Below are 15,477 nucleotides of genomic sequence, written 5' to 3'. Positions count from 1 at the left end.
GAGAAAAAATGTTTTCTTACTGCGAAGGTCTCTTGCTGTCTGTTGTGTAACGATTGGTTTGCCGTGTGCCACTGATCTGGGGGGTGGAATATTATTCTGTGGAGGTGAATTGTTCTCATTGACGGCGGAGGTCCTACTCTCTGCAGGGGGTCAGGAATGAACAAGTAGTTAAAACAATCCTTGACCACCATAAAATTGGAACTTTTGTATGTTATACGTCACCCCCCCACCCCAATAAAAACCCTCCCCTTGTACTCCTCTTATTCAGGCTGTTGTACATTAGCTGATGAGCCCATATTCTGAACAATTTCTTGATGCTTGTCAGTCTTTCATTCGGCTTTAGCAGTGTGGCTGTCATCTTTGTCCGCACAGTAGTGTGTGTGTGTGTGTGTGTGTGTGTGTGATTAGTTGAGCTTTTGGTGGCACTTTGCTATAAAAACAGAATAAGGAAAGTGCTGATTCAAATAATAAGAAATATAGGTCTCATTAATTTAATTCAACTGTGACAACACAGAAATGAGCAGTTCAGTGGAAAGTGAGGGAACCTTTAGCCTCTAGTAGCCGCTCATTGGAGCTAAGCCAGTTGCTGGTGTGTTTGGTTGTGAAGGAAAAGAGCAAAATTAAGCAACATGACTGAAATGCTGGAATGTTACCAGTAAATTAAATATATTATGTAAGAGGGGGAGGTTGGGTCATTGTTTTAATACTAATATTTTAAAAGCTGTATTTATGGTTTTTAAACCCTAACAAGTAAGCCTGTGTTTTGACATTTGCATATTTTTGACTTTGGTGTATTTACATAGGAATGTGTTACCAGCCAGATTGACTGACTGTATAAGACATGGCGGTCTCTCTCCTTAGACTTAAATGTAAATAGGTGAAAACAAATAAAAGGTAACTTTTGCAGTGAGTCAAATAAGGGGTAAGAAACATACACAGTTACAGGAGTGTGGAGAAGGTGGGCACACGGAGGACGAAGAAACTGGAGGGAATTGGATCTGCAAAAAGGGGCAAACTCAAGTGGGAAGAAAGAGAGGGCTCTCCAGGCCTGGGGGCTTTAGGGTGAGTAGGGACTGAGTGGAGGCAAGAATGCTGGAGTTTATCTCACAGCCTTGCTGGACTTCTCGAGATTGTCTACTCAAGGACCCCTGATGGCAGAAGACTGTGAACAGAACTTCTGAGTGTCTGGGGCCATGATCTGGGGTGGCCAACTATGAATGCAAACCTTCTTTGAGATCTTATAATTTCATTTAAAAAATAGTCACATGAATTTTGCATTTGTTCTTGTTTCCCAGTGCCTATCTCAGAGCCTGGTACAGAGTAGGAGAGTTTAAAAAATGAAATTGCTAGCAGGACTTTTCTATATACATAATCTTATGGATGTTTAGTATCTTACATAATAGTCCCTGAATAGAACCCAAATAGATTCCATAGGGGTGAATGAAAGGGTGAGTTTGGTGACATGGTGACATGGGAGGGGACAAAGAGGGAGGGGTAGGCACCTACCAAAGTATGAGGCATTTGGGCTACAGACATGGGGAAACTGTTCCAGGATTCTGAGTAGGAGTTGGGTGAGAAAAAGTATGCAAAGAATTATTTCAGAAAAAAGACAATCCTTGAAAAAAAAAGCACTGCAGCTAGAAGATCCTCACTGCTTTTGGATACTGTCACTTCTTTCCTAAGTAGTTGTGGGTCTCTATGGGCTGGAGACAGGCTGTGCTACATGTACTTGAAGTATAACATAGTCTTGCGTTGCGTAACGACAGGGATACATTCTAAGAACTGCATTGTTAAGCATTTCATCCTTGTGCAAACATCACAGAATGCACTTACACAAACCTAGATGGCAGAGCCTGCTATAGACCGAGGTATATGGTGTAGCGTATTGCTACTAGGCTACAAACCTGTATGGCACGTTACTAAATATTATAGGCAATTATAACACCATGGTAAGTACTTATGGATCTAAATATAAGCCTGTGTTTTGACATAGGCAATTATATATTTATAAATATTAATATTAATTATATAATATTAATTATATACTTATATATAATTAATATATAATATATAATATATAAATATAATATATATTATATATTAATATATAATAATATATAATAATTATATATATTTACATATAATAATATATATAATTATATATATTTACATATAATAATATATATAATAATTATATATATTTATATATAATAATATATATAATAATTATATATATTTATATATAATAATATATATAATAATTATATATATTTATATATAATAATTATATATATTTATATATAATTATATATAATAATTATATATATTTATATATAATCATATAATAATATAATATTAATTATATAATAATATAATAATATAATATTAATTATATAATTATAAATATTATAGGCAATTATAACACCATGGTAAGTACTTATGGATCTAAATATATGTAAACATAGAAAAGGCACAGTGAGAATATGGTATAAAAGATAAAAAATGCCAATCTGTAAGGGTACTTACTGTGAATGGAGCTTGCAGGACTGGAAGTTGCTCTGGGTGAGTCAGTGAGTGATGAGTGAATGTGAAGGCCCAGGACATGACTGTACACTCCTGTAGACTTTAGACGCACTGCCCTTCGGCTACACTACATTTATTTAAAAATGTTCTTTCTTCATTAATAAAAATTAACCTTATCTTATTGTAACTGTTTTACTTTATAAACTTTAACATCTTTTTCAATTTTTTTGACTCCTTTGGAGTAACACTTCACTTAAAACACAAGCACATTGTACAGCTGTACAAACATATTTTCTTTCTTTATATCCATATTCTGTAAGTTTTTTTTTCTATTTAAACATTTTTTATTTTTATTTTTTACTCTTTAAACCTTTGTGTTAAAAACTAAGACACAAACATACACATTAGCCTAGGCCTGGACAGGGTCAGGATCATCAATATCACTGTCGTCCACCTCCGCATCTTGTCCCGCTGGAAGGTCTTCAGAGCAGTAGCACACATGGAGCTGGCATCTCCTGTGATAACAATGCCTTCTTCTTGAATACATCCCAAAGGACCTCCCTGAGGCTGTTTTACAGGATTTTTTTTTTTTGTTAAGTACTCATACACTCTAAAATGACAATAAAAAGCATAGTATTATTCACATAAACCAGTAACATAATTGTTTATTATCATGATCAAGTATTACTTGACCTACTGTAGGTAATTGTATGTGCAAGACTTTTGTATGACTGGTAGGTTTGTTTACACCAAATCACCACAAACACATGAGTGATGCATTGGTCTGCAACCTTACGACAGCTGTGATGTCACTAGGTAATTTTCAGGTTTATTGCGATCTTATGGGACCACTGTCGTATATGCAGTCCCTTGTTAACTGAAATGTTCTCATGCAGGGCATGACTGTATAAAACATGAAAGTCAGATATAGAAGAAGACAGTTATAATACAGTTGGGAAACATAGATGGACATTCATATGATTATGAGGATATTAACTGAATGAGAGGGGATTTAATGATGCTATTTTGTGTAACTAAGCACACTGCCCATATCCTCCCACCCCATCTCTAAATGAGATCAGACTATGTTCCTGACAGCTTATTCCAGGTTCTTCCAACCCTTTGGTATAATACAGTACACACATTCCAGTCTGTCCCAGAGCCCTTGGGCCTCTTCAGTCCACATGGAGTCCATGTGATCATTTCTTTGGTTTCCAGTACCCTGTTGTCTGCTCTTGATCATGGCCATCCGTTAGCCTCAGCCTTTCCTTCTCAGGTTAAAGAAGTCTACATAAGCTCCATGCGTGGGACCCTCCCTGGACACAATATGAAGCTGGGTGTTTTTCTTTGGCCCCTGTGCCCCACATCTCTCCCTGAAACCCAGTGCCCTCCCTGGCCTCCTGGTCATGAACCTCACTCAGGCCTGTCCTCCCAGGCTGCACATTTCCTTTCCCTTGGCCATTACCATTTGCCTTTTCTGAAGCCTGTGTTAAAATGATCCAGCAAATGAACTGATGCCAATGGGAAAAAGACTGAAAGGGAGTCAACATGTTTGGGGAATTATTTAATTCTCCTCCCAGGTACTCTGTTTGCATGTTAACTGCAATGTGGGGATAATTCCTTTTCTAAGGTTGTTCAGGCCAACAGTGCCAGCCAGCAGAGGATGTATTTTTTAATAGAATTTATTTTTTAATAGGAGACTTTCACACAGCATTTAGGCAGTGATCTAGACTTCCCATGTGTACTATCATTCCCGCTTTTAAATTCTGAATTACAATGGTAGGGTTAGTGGAGTTTTAGCGTTCCTTTTGTATGCTGATTTGTCCATGAGGAGAGTTTCAGAATTTAGAAAGCTCCTGGCTACTCATGTCTTGAATACTGAGGCACTGTTTAGAGGACACGGCATTCAAATGGAAGGTGAATATTTTGATACCTCCCTGCACGCACCAGCTCTCCCCAGCCTCTATCTTCATTTTAGTTCTGATTAGAACTGGCATGCATGCAGCCTGGCAGGAATGTGTGGCTTGAGGCTTGCTCCCCACTCAGGTGTCCAGGTGGGCCCTCAACTTTTGACTTCCACTCAAGTCATATCAGAAAGTCCATTTTCCCTTCACGAAGCAAATTCCAGCAAGGTAATGATGTGTAAATTTAGTTTCTGATTCTGAGTCTTCTAGTGGGGGCAGGGAGGCTATCTTATGAGCTCCACCATTAAGGTGTTATTCATCTATTTAGAGATCATAATGAAATCATAAAGAGCTAGGCATTCAGAATGGTGCAGAATGAATTCTAGGGCTAACCAATTATTTACAGCTGATTTCAAGTCCCACCTGCATGGGCCACAGTGGGGACACAACCAGGGATAGATCCCAACCTGGGGGCACTTGGAAATGTGACTGGGGAGCTCTGGAAGCATTTAGTGGGTTGGGGCCAGGGATGGATTTTTAAGTGCTGGCACTTGAAAAAGAAAAAAAAATTAATGGGTACCTGGACGAAAGGGAAAGCTAGAAATGGCACAAATCATTTGTAATCATCCATTCCTAATCCTGAAATAAAAGACATTCAAGGTTCCGACACACACTACTGTGTCTGTGTGTGACTGACAGGGGATGTGATGTTAATGGCTTCTCCTGATCTTTGAAGGTGCAGCTGCCTGGGCCATCTTTCCCATCCTGGTGAATCCTAGAGGGGGAGAGTGGGTCTCAGAGGGACATTTTGATGAGATGGATGGTGACCAGCTTGATCCCCTCTGAGTTTGGGCACAGACCTTTCATGGGCCTGCCATGAACCCCTCCAGTCCTCATTCTCACTCTCTACACTCTGAACATTAGGATGTCTTCAGTTTCTAGAAGGTAGAAAATCCTTCTGCAGAAAAAGACCTCCCACATTTGGGTGAAAACCTGCTTTACCTTTCTTTATCCCAGTGCCCAGGTTTAGACCATCACAAACATGTCTTTAAGAGAGCCTCTGCACAGATTCTTAGAAAGCAGCCCTGGGAACCTTCTATGTAAATTAGCTAAGCTGTGCTCATTTAAAGAAGGTTACTGAGGGAGACACTGCACGTTATTTCAAGCTGTGGTTAACTTTCTGTACGAAGTCTGGAGGGAGGCGGAAATGTGTATGACTAGCATGACAATATACCTTTCTTGGATTGGAGAAAACTACTGGAGACAGACCTGTCTGCTGTGTCTGTGTGGAAGTGGCCTCTGTGTCCCTAGAATCCTCCTGCTTTTTCTGGGTGAGGCATAAACGAGCTGCTGGTGAGATTGCAGACTTGGAGGGGCAAATTAGGACCTTCCCTTTTAACATATGCTACCAACTCAGCATATTCACCCCAACCACTCCAAAAACATTTTTGAGAGCAAGGACCTCCTTATTTTTGTGTTCACAGAGCCAAGCATGTGCTGCTCCATAGCAGGTATTCAGTAAATGTTCCCTAAAAAACAAATGAGTGAAGTTGTAGACCAGAGGTTCTCACACTGTAGCCTGCGTCAGATCATCGGAAGGGCTTGTCAAGGCATAGATTGCCCGGGCCCACCCTGTAGTTTCCAGTTCTGTAGGTCTGGGCTGGGGCCAAATAATTTGCATTTCTTTTTTCTTTTCTTTTCTTTTTTTTTTTTTTTTTGAGATGGAGTCTCACTCTGTCACCCAGGCTGGAGTGCAGTGGCATGATCTTGGCTCACTGCAACCTCCACCTCCCAGATTCAAGCAATTCTTCTGCCTCAGCCTCCAGAGTAGCTGGGACTACAGGCATGCACCACCATGCCCGGCTAATTTTTGTATTTTCAGTAGAGACGGGGTTTCACTATATTGGCCAGGCTGGTCTTGAACTCCTGACCTCATGATCTGCCTGCCTCGGCCTCCCAAAGTGCTGGGATTACAGGTGTGAGCCACCGTGCCTGGCCAATTTGCATTTCTAACAAGTTCCCAGGGGATGTGGACGCTGCTGGTCTGGAAACCCCACTTGAAGAGCCATTGATAGATGGCTCTCTCTTGCCAGCGTGCAAGAAGCCCCCCATTGAAACAAGGAAGCCATAGGTGGATTGGTGTCTCAGAAAGAACCCTGGACTTGGAAACTCAGGACAGAGATTTGAGTCCCAGCTCTGCTGTTTGTGGACTATGGGACCTTAATAAGTTCCTAGAGTCTAACCTTTTTGAATTTGTTTCCTCATGGGACCAAGAGCTGCCCTGCCCACTTCACAGGGTTGCTGTGAGAGTGAAATGAGAATGCACATGTGAAGAGGATCGCTAAACTCAGAGCTGAGATATAAATGTAAGAATCTTTATTGCAGGAACAGAGCTTGATGAAGCTTGTGATTGATATGGGCCCTTATTGCCTTTTATGAGCAGAAAAAGAAAGCTTGTAAAAGGATGACAAATATGATAGGGAAACAGGAGATACACAAGCAAAATAATTAAAGCAGTTTTCCACATGGGATGTAATGAAGGACTGAATTTTACATGTGTCTCCAGAAGGGCTCTGGAAGTTCAGGGGTGTTTGTGTGTAGGTGTGGATGTGTGTGAGTGTGTGTGTGTGTGTTAGGAGGGTGCATGGGAGGACCAATAAGGAGAATCTTCCTTAGAAGTGGGCTTGAGCTAGGCTTTGAAGGGATGGTTAGGACTTGGACAGATAAGGGCAGAGAGAAATCCCCTGGAAGGTGGGCTGGTCCACAGTGGAGGGTGCATGGTGGAGATGGTGTGATGCAAGATTGTGCATAGGGCACAGCCAACCTACAGGCCTGCAAGGCATGGAAGAGGAAGTCACCTCCATGTGGTACGAAGTAGACTGTTAGGCCTGAGATGATGAAAATGGATGTCTAAACTCCAGAGGGGCTGGCAGGCAAGAAGCCAGAGAGAAGGCTGTTTTGTTAACACAGACTCAGGATGAGAGAAGGCCGAGGGTGGGTGTCATGGGAGCAGAGACGTAGGGGTGTATGTGAGTGACTTGCAGAGGGAGGGCTTGAGAAGGGGTATGAAGGGATTGTCAAACACGGCTCCAGGTTCCAGGTCTGGGTGGTGCGGAGAAGGGTGGACCCAAGGCAGAGTGGGGAGAGTGGAGAGCAGTGCTGTTGTGTGTGGCGTGGTCAGGGACTTGGGGAGAGTTGTTATGTTTGGATATTTGATCTGACTGTGGAGCTTCCAAGTGAAAACGCTATGAGAACTGTTGGAGAAACAGGCCTGAAGTTGGGGTACAGGCCAGGAAAGACAGCCTGTTCACATGTGTCATGTTCTCATTTGGGCTGTTTTGAGAGAGCGGTGACTACCTGTGACATGACTGGCTGCATCCTTGGCATTTTCATGCCTAGAGATCTTCCTGCTGGGTCCTCTTTTGATCATCTGCTCGGTGGCTAACCCTGGGCTCTCGCCTCTGTCTCTTCTCTCCTGCAGGGGATGCTCTTACTTACCACAATGGATGGAAGTTTACAACTTTCGACAGAGACAACGATATTGCACTCAGCAACTGTGCCCTGACGCATCATGGTGGCTGGTGGTATAAGAACTGCCACTTGGCCAACCCCAATGGCAGATATGGGGAGACCAAGCACAGTGAGGTAGGTGACAGGTGAATGTCTTTTCTGTCCCAGGGTATGCCCATATTCAGCTTCCAAATGGACACCCTCCAGGCCAGTCTGGCAGCCCCTCTCCTTCTGAAGCTTCCAGTCAAAGCAGTAGAGCTTCTCCTCCAGGCTCCATGGCCTTGAGGTCATGGCCTCCCTTCCTGATGGCCATGGCCCTGCTTGTTTTGCATTCCCAGTGCTGCACACTTGCCTAGGGGAAGGTGCGGGAAAAACTTGGGCTGCCCACTGCCATGTAATAACAGGTGATGTGCTCTACACACTGTCTCATTTCACTAGTTCACACACTGTCAGCTCCGGCTGCTGTAACAAAATAACACAGACCAGGTGGCTCAAACAACAGACATTTATTTCTCACAGTTCTGGAGGCTGGGAAGTCGAAGATCAGGCTGCTGGCAGATTTGGTTATTGGTGGTGGACCTTGCTGTCTTGTGGATGGCTGACTGTGGCTGTGCGTCCTCACATGGCAGACAGAAAGGAGCTCTGATCTCTTCTTCATATAGGAGCATGTGTCCCATCATGAGGGCTCTACCTCATGGTCTCATGTAAACCTAATTACCTCCCAGAGGCCCCCTCTACATACCATCATGTTGGTAGGGGGTGGTTAGGGCTTTACTACATGAATTTTGAAGAGACACAAACATTCAGTTTATAACAAACATTGCCTACTTTCTAGTTCTCCTAGTTGAACAAGAGCTATTTCTTTAGGCTGAGCATGGTGGTTCATGCCTGTAATCCCAGCACTCTGGGAGGCTGAGGTGGGCTGATTGCTTGTGCCCAGGAATTTGAGACCAGCCTGGGTAACATCGTGAAACCCCGTCTCTACAAAAAATACAAAAATTATCTGGGCATTATGGAATGCACTTGTAGTCCCAGCCTCTAGGGAAGCTGAGGCAGGAAGATCACTTGAGCCTGGGAGGTTGAGACTGCAGTGAGCTATGATCAAGCCACTGCACTCCAGCCTGGGTGGCAGAGCAAGACCCTGTCTCAAAAAAAAAAAAAAAAAAAAAAAGCTGTCTCAAGTCCTTTAATCAAAACAGTCTTTTTGTGCCTTAGGTCAGACCTATTCTTGGATCCACTTCACCCAAAACCTGCCCAGAACATTGAGCTAGACCAGTCTCTCCACATTGGGAGTATGCGCCTAAGGCCCAGGGGTCCAGGAGGGCTCCTCTTCCCACATTGCTCTGAAACTGTCCCACCTGCTATTTCTCAAGCTTCCTCCACCCCAGTGCATCATCCTTACTCTTTGACAGCTGCGGGGCACTTCCCACCTGCTTCCTCACAGTTTCTTGAAAATTGCATCTTTTTCTCTGCTCGTCATTAATCCTCTCCCCTCCACAAACCCTGAATCCCCATCCTAGGTTTCTAATTTCCCATCTGCAGCCCTGATCCTAAGCCTCCAGGAAGCCACCTCTTCAGAACTCACCTTGTACCAATATTACTGTAAATATTAGCACATCCGAAGTCCAGGTACATTTTGATTACTTTGGTCCTGACCAGGCTGCGGGACTTCCAATCTTTATGTGATTTTTCAAAGGGAAGAAGAAATTTGCCCCCAGGGAAGCTGGGGAGGGTGGGCCCATGAATCATGGTGGCAACGTGTGGGCTGACTCAGGGAAGCCAGGGATAGGAGATTAAATATTGGAAATGAGCAGCCAGGATGCCCTGAACCATCCCATATTTGCTAATAAAAGACATTCATTTGGTTAATGCGCTTTTCACAGTCTGCAAGGCATTTAGCTTCTTGTTTATTATTTACCTCACAAATTAAAATACATAAAATTGGTCACTTGGGCTTTTTATTGGCCAGGTTGCAGGGTTATTAAGTGAATTAAATATTATTGCGCTCACCAGTCAAAAGACATAAAATGAAATTTAGTTTTCAGCAGGCTATTTGTTACCCCAGAGCTAATATCTAAACAGTCTAAATTGAAAATGATTTTACACAATTGGCCAATTAATATGTTTATTTTTGCCTTTAATTTTTTGGAAAGGAAGAGAGTGAAGCAAAGATAATTTGCCCATTACCGGCCCGGTTGACCCGTGTGTTGTCTCTGTGGCTGCTCTGGCCTCACCCAGCTCCTGGGCTCACACCCCCTTGCTCCCACCGTGGAGACCGCCGGCTTCCAAATCGTCCAAGTCCTCAGCCCGTCTAACCCCAGCTGCCCAGCAGAGGGCGCGTGTGTCCGGATCCTGCCCTCCCCTCCCTTCTCATCGCCCCCTGTCTTTCTCTCCCCTGAGCAGAGAGGGAGTGGTTTCACTGGTAATTAATTAATTAATTCCTTTGTACCATAACCCACCCTGCCCTCCTCCCAAGAGCCTCTTCTTGATGTGGCCTTTTTTTTTTTTTTTTTTTTTTTTTGTAGGGGGTGAACTGGGAGCCTTGGAAAGGACATGAATTCTCCATTCCTTACGTGGAGTTGAAAATCCGCCCTCATGGCTACAGCAGGGAGCCTGTCCTGGGCAGAAAGAAGCGGACGCTGGGAGGAAGGCTGCGAACGTTCTGATGGCCCGTGTGAGCAGTCCTCGCAGGAGACACCACCAGCTGTGGGAGCTTGGGGCGGGGTGGGTAGTGGTCACTGGGGTCTGGGAGTGCTCAGATAGCCCACAGAACAAATCATGTCACCAAGCTTCAAGCCATGGAGGTTCCTTCCCTCTCACCTGCATTTTTGCCCGTCTTTATGAGGGTCTTGAAAATCAAAATAGTAGTTGCACAGTATGTGTAGGAAAGACAGTACTGGAACGGTTTCTCAGCTTATCTTCAGCAACATATATACTGGATTAGGGCAAGAGAAGGAATCACCCAGCACTTCACCAATTGGAAATCTCTGGAAATTTACCTCTATGTATTTAAAGCTCTGCTAATGCAAATCTTTTCTCTGGAAAGAAGCACAGAGGAGGGGTTCTTATGACCCAGGGGTCAGGGCTGAGACAACAGGACGTTTGTCACCTCCTTTCCCATTGGGTTTTTATGAAAACAGTGTGAACCTCCCCCCTTTTAATTTCTGGTGTTATGAGGAAGAATAAAGGGAATAAAAGGGGCTAAGATGGACTCATGTTTAGCTAAGTTCTGACTTGTATCCAGCATGCTGGAGACCAAAGCTGCTGCCTTACTGCTATTTTTAAGCGCCCTCTTTTCAGTCATTTGCATAATTGTGTCCATAGAGCTGCATATGTTGTGAATAAATTCTCACTCATTTCAACTTTGAATAATTTGATTCTCTTCATAATTGGTTCCTCCCAAAGACTCTTCTACAACTCCTGTTCATGCCCGCCAGGCCTCAGACTCCCTCTTTTACCCGCCCTGCACTATTGGAGTCCTGGGTTTTGTGGGAGTGCTCAGCACCGTGAGTCTTACTGTTTGATCGGTCACTTGGCAAGATCAGATCCTTTTTGCTTATTTTCTATCATTTTGGAGGGTTTTCTGTAGCAAAATCAGTGACCAATGAAGTAACTTAAATTCCTATTGAAGAAAAAAAATAATAAACCACTTGATTAAAAAAAAATTGCCATGTGTTATTTTCCCCCACATAAGTGCACTTGAATTCTAAATTTAACCTACATGCAAGTGAAGGTACAATTTGTGTATTGTAATGGAATTTGGTTGGCTGTGGACTCTGATTTGCATGATGGGAAATAATGGTATTTAGAATGCAGAAGTGAGTGAATGGGAAGTAAGGCGAATGCCCCAAAAGCTGCTGTACCCCTCCAGGACCAGGGTGTAGTCTATTGCCTAGGTGTCTCCAGGTTTTAATCTCTGGGTGAATGTCAAACCATACTCCTGAAACCGTTTCTGTCAACCTTTAAAGTCTTCAGCATCCCCCTCTGGTGCCTTCCTTCCCCAGACACACACATTGAGCAATGCCATGGTAACTGCTCGCTCTGATAATGAGTGGTCTCAGTGAAATACAGTTTTAATGTTGATGCTGACGATGAAAAAATGTACTTGCATGTTATTAATTGATTCAACAAGAGTTTAGTAAGTGTTTATCTGCTTTGTGTCAAGCAGTATGCTGGGCACTGGGGAAACAGAGGTGAGCAAGATAGACACTATCCTTGTATTGATGGAGCTTGTGTGCTGTCATTCATTCATTCGTTTACATTCACTCATTCAACGAATAGAGATGAAGCCCTATTATGTGCCAAGTTCCATTCTAAGCATTGGTGTTAATCAAGGACATAACATCATATTCCTGTCCTTCTGCTAATATTCTCATGGTGGAGGCTGACATTAAACAACAAATAAATGTGTAGTTACAAGAAGTGGGAAATGCCATGGAAGAAAAAGTAGGATGAGAAGATGAAGGTGTTGCATGGTGTTGGACTATGAAGCCTCTCTGAGGAGGAGATGTTTACAGAAACTGATCAGATTTCTCCTAGTCTTGATCTAGCTTTGTCAGGGCCTGAGCCTGAGCTAATTTCTTTGTCTGCCTTTTTTTTTTTTTTTTGAATGGGGTTTCCCTCTGTCATGCAGGCTGCTGTATATTCACATGATCAAGGCTCACCGCAGCCTTGAACTCCAGCCTTGAACTCCTGGGCTTTAGCAATCCTTCTGCCTCAGCCTCCTGAGTAGCTGGGACTACAGGCACATGCTACTGTGCCCAGCTAATTTTTCACTTTTTTGTAGAGATGAAGTCTTGCTATCTTACCCAGGCCGGTCTCATCTGTCTTAAAGGTCTGTATGCACAACTTCCCAGTTCCAAGTCTTCTCCTCAAATTCTCTTCTTTTAAAAACATTTTTGCAGTTTTTTAATTGTTTTATTTAATAGAAATGGAGTCTTATCGTCACCCAGGCTGTGTGAGGAAAACAGTGTAAATCTCTCCCTTTTAATTTCTGGTGTTGTGGGGAAGAATAAAGGGAATAAAAAAAGGCGAGTGCAATGGTGTGATCACAGCTCATTGTAACCTTGAACTCCTGGACTCAAGCAATCCTCCCGTCTCAGCCTCCTGAGTAGCTGGGACTGCAGGCGAGTGCCACCATGCCCAACTATACATCTATATCTATATCTATATCTATATCTATATCTATATCTATATCTATATCTATATCTATCTATGTCTATATCTATAGATATATAGCAGGCTCTCACTATATTGCCCAGGCTGGTCTTGAACTCCTGGCTTCAAATGATCCTCCAGCCTTGACTCGGGAAGTAGCTGGGACTACGGGTGCTAACCGCCACACCTGGCTGGAATTCCCTTCTGCTGTTCCGTGACCCCGTTTGCATGTAGGGTACTCAACTTCGTGATTATGAAGCTTTGGGCTCATCACAGTGGTCCAGGGTTTTTAGAAAAGTGCCTCCTTTGCAAAATGGATCAAATCCCAGAGATTGACTTCGAGCCAAGGATGGTGGTTGTTGGCAATGCTTCTCAACTTTGAACATGCTTATTAACACAGGGATCACGGGGTCCCTTCCCCAGACACTCTGGTTAAGTAGGTCTGGGCCGAGGGCTGCTGCTGGAGTGGTGTCCATTCTGAGTAGCTGTGGCGTGGGGGAGCCGCCGGTGGTCTTTTTGCTCTGGAGGAGTCTGTGATGGTAGCAAATTACAAAACACACACCCCTGTGTTCATTGACCCCAGGGTTTCTCCATCACTGGCCAAGAGGAGGACTTTTGGGAAACAGGAGCTATTTCTTACATTATTTTGCCTGTAGGACCCATGGTGCACAAAGGAGCGGGTGAAGAAAACCTCAGTTGACCCTTCAAAGGTTCTACTGGGGACCAGGAAGGAAGTTGAGAGAAACTCATTTTCAAAGGGGCTTTGTCTGACTGAGGAAAACATTCCAACTTGAAACTTCCATGCCTAACCTCATTTTAACGTGACCAGTGTTCACAACTCCCGATCTGGTAGCTGAATATGGGCCCGTGGAATAAGTTTCTGGAGAGACCTGCTTTTTAGAGAGAGTCAATTTTCTTAGAACCAGGTGATGAGCCGTCAAGGTTTTGAAGCTTACAGGGATGATTTCTACCCTTTAGAACAAACTAAAGCAAACAAAAGCTCTCATAGAAGGCAGAGGCTGCAAGCCAGGCACTAGGGTAGATGCAAAGAAAGAAGTCTTGGTAAAGTTTCCAAAGTGTTGCCTTTTATGCAGGACACGAGCAAGACAGTGATGAACAGAACACAAATGCGGCCCTCCAGCAGCTCTTGGAGTGGTGGCAGAGGCAGCTGTGGAAACAAACCGGGGAGAGTGAGTCCACAGGGAGGTGGACTGAACACTGTGGGCAGAGTTGGGGTGACTCATCCTGCCAGGGGTGCCAAGGGAGAGAGCTTCACGGGGATGTGATGTCGGCTTTAAGTCTGGAAGGATGAATTCCGGGGGGAGAAACCAGAGGCCCTAGGGGGGTGGGGCCCATCGGGTACAGGAGACTGGGCAGCAAGGAAGAGAAAGTGTGGAGTGTGGCATGTCTGAGGGGGGCAAAGTGGTTTCTTACTGGGGTGAGGAGAGCTTGGTGGGGAGCCAGGCGGGTGAGATGAGTGGGAATTCTTCCTTTGCTAGGCCAGTACTGTGGTTCTCAGCGTTCACTACCTGTAGGCGGCGGCGGGGGTGGGGGGCCTCCATGGGTACAGAAGCTCCACTCACCTCCACAGGCTCTGCTTCAGTGGGTCTCAGGTGAGTTCTGTGCACCTGAGCTTCCTAAAGTGCCCCCAAGGATTCCAACATAGACCACGCTTGAGAGCCACTGCTCAGATGAAAGCATGTGGAAAGTGGGGAACACACAGGTTTTTAAACCTGAGAGTGACAAGATCAGATGTGTATTTTGGAAATAACAGTCTGGTGATAGGATAGACAACAGGGCTGGGGGTGTTGAGGGAAGTTTTGGAGGAAGGATAGGGACTCACAGGCAAGTTGAGTGCTATTGTGATAGTTCAGGCAAGCAGTCATAACTTCCTTGGCCTGTGGCAGAAATGGTGGAGAAGGGGAGGAGAGTCTAGATTAGTGAGATATCCGGGAAGAAGGAATGGTGGGCTTTGAGGAGGATGGGTGGTACAGGCAAGAGATGGGTCCTTTCATGTCAGAGCTTAGGGTCCCAGAGTTTATGTTTGTCAAATGAGATCAAAAGCTCTGCGTTTAAAATTTGAATTCTCAGGGATTTAAAGACGATTAAAGCCAGGAAATGCTGAAGGAGCTGAGGAGAAAGAAAATGCCTCCAGAAACTGTGATCGAGGAAGGAAAAAGGCCAGGTGTGGTGTGTGAGGAGATGTGGACAGGGGACATGCAGATGAAGGGATGGTGTGGCAGAAGGAAAAACAAGTATAACAGCGAGAAACTCTTGGTGAAATTTAGCCAGTTGATGGAAAAAGCCCTCCATTAATCCCAGCTACTCCGGAGGCTGAGGCAGGAGAATGCTTGAACCCAGGAGGCAGAAGTTGCAGTGAGCC

The 15,477-nt window shown here is 44.1% G+C and overlaps 1 protein-coding gene across 1 annotated transcript in view; it reads left to right on the top strand.

The window, feature by feature from the left end:
• Window positions 1-11,299, top strand: part of TNN (tenascin N) — a 72,655-nt gene extending 61,356 nt beyond the window's left edge. Inside the window, exons 18-19 of the mRNA XM_024231162.3 lie at window positions 7,909-8,072; window positions 10,463-11,299. Coding sequence (XP_024086930.2) covers window positions 7,909-8,072; window positions 10,463-10,603 — 305 coding nt within the window. The 3' untranslated portion in view covers window positions 10,604-11,299. The remainder of the gene's footprint in view (window positions 1-7,908; window positions 8,073-10,462) is intronic.
• Window positions 11,300-15,477: the final 4,178 nt, after the last annotated feature.

This window comes from Pongo abelii, chromosome 1, assembly GCF_028885655.2.
Source record: "Pongo abelii isolate AG06213 chromosome 1, NHGRI_mPonAbe1-v2.0_pri, whole genome shotgun sequence".
NCBI classification, from domain to species: domain Eukaryota; kingdom Metazoa; phylum Chordata; class Mammalia; order Primates; family Hominidae; genus Pongo; species Pongo abelii.
This window is presented reverse-complemented; position numbering and strand designations above follow the sequence as displayed.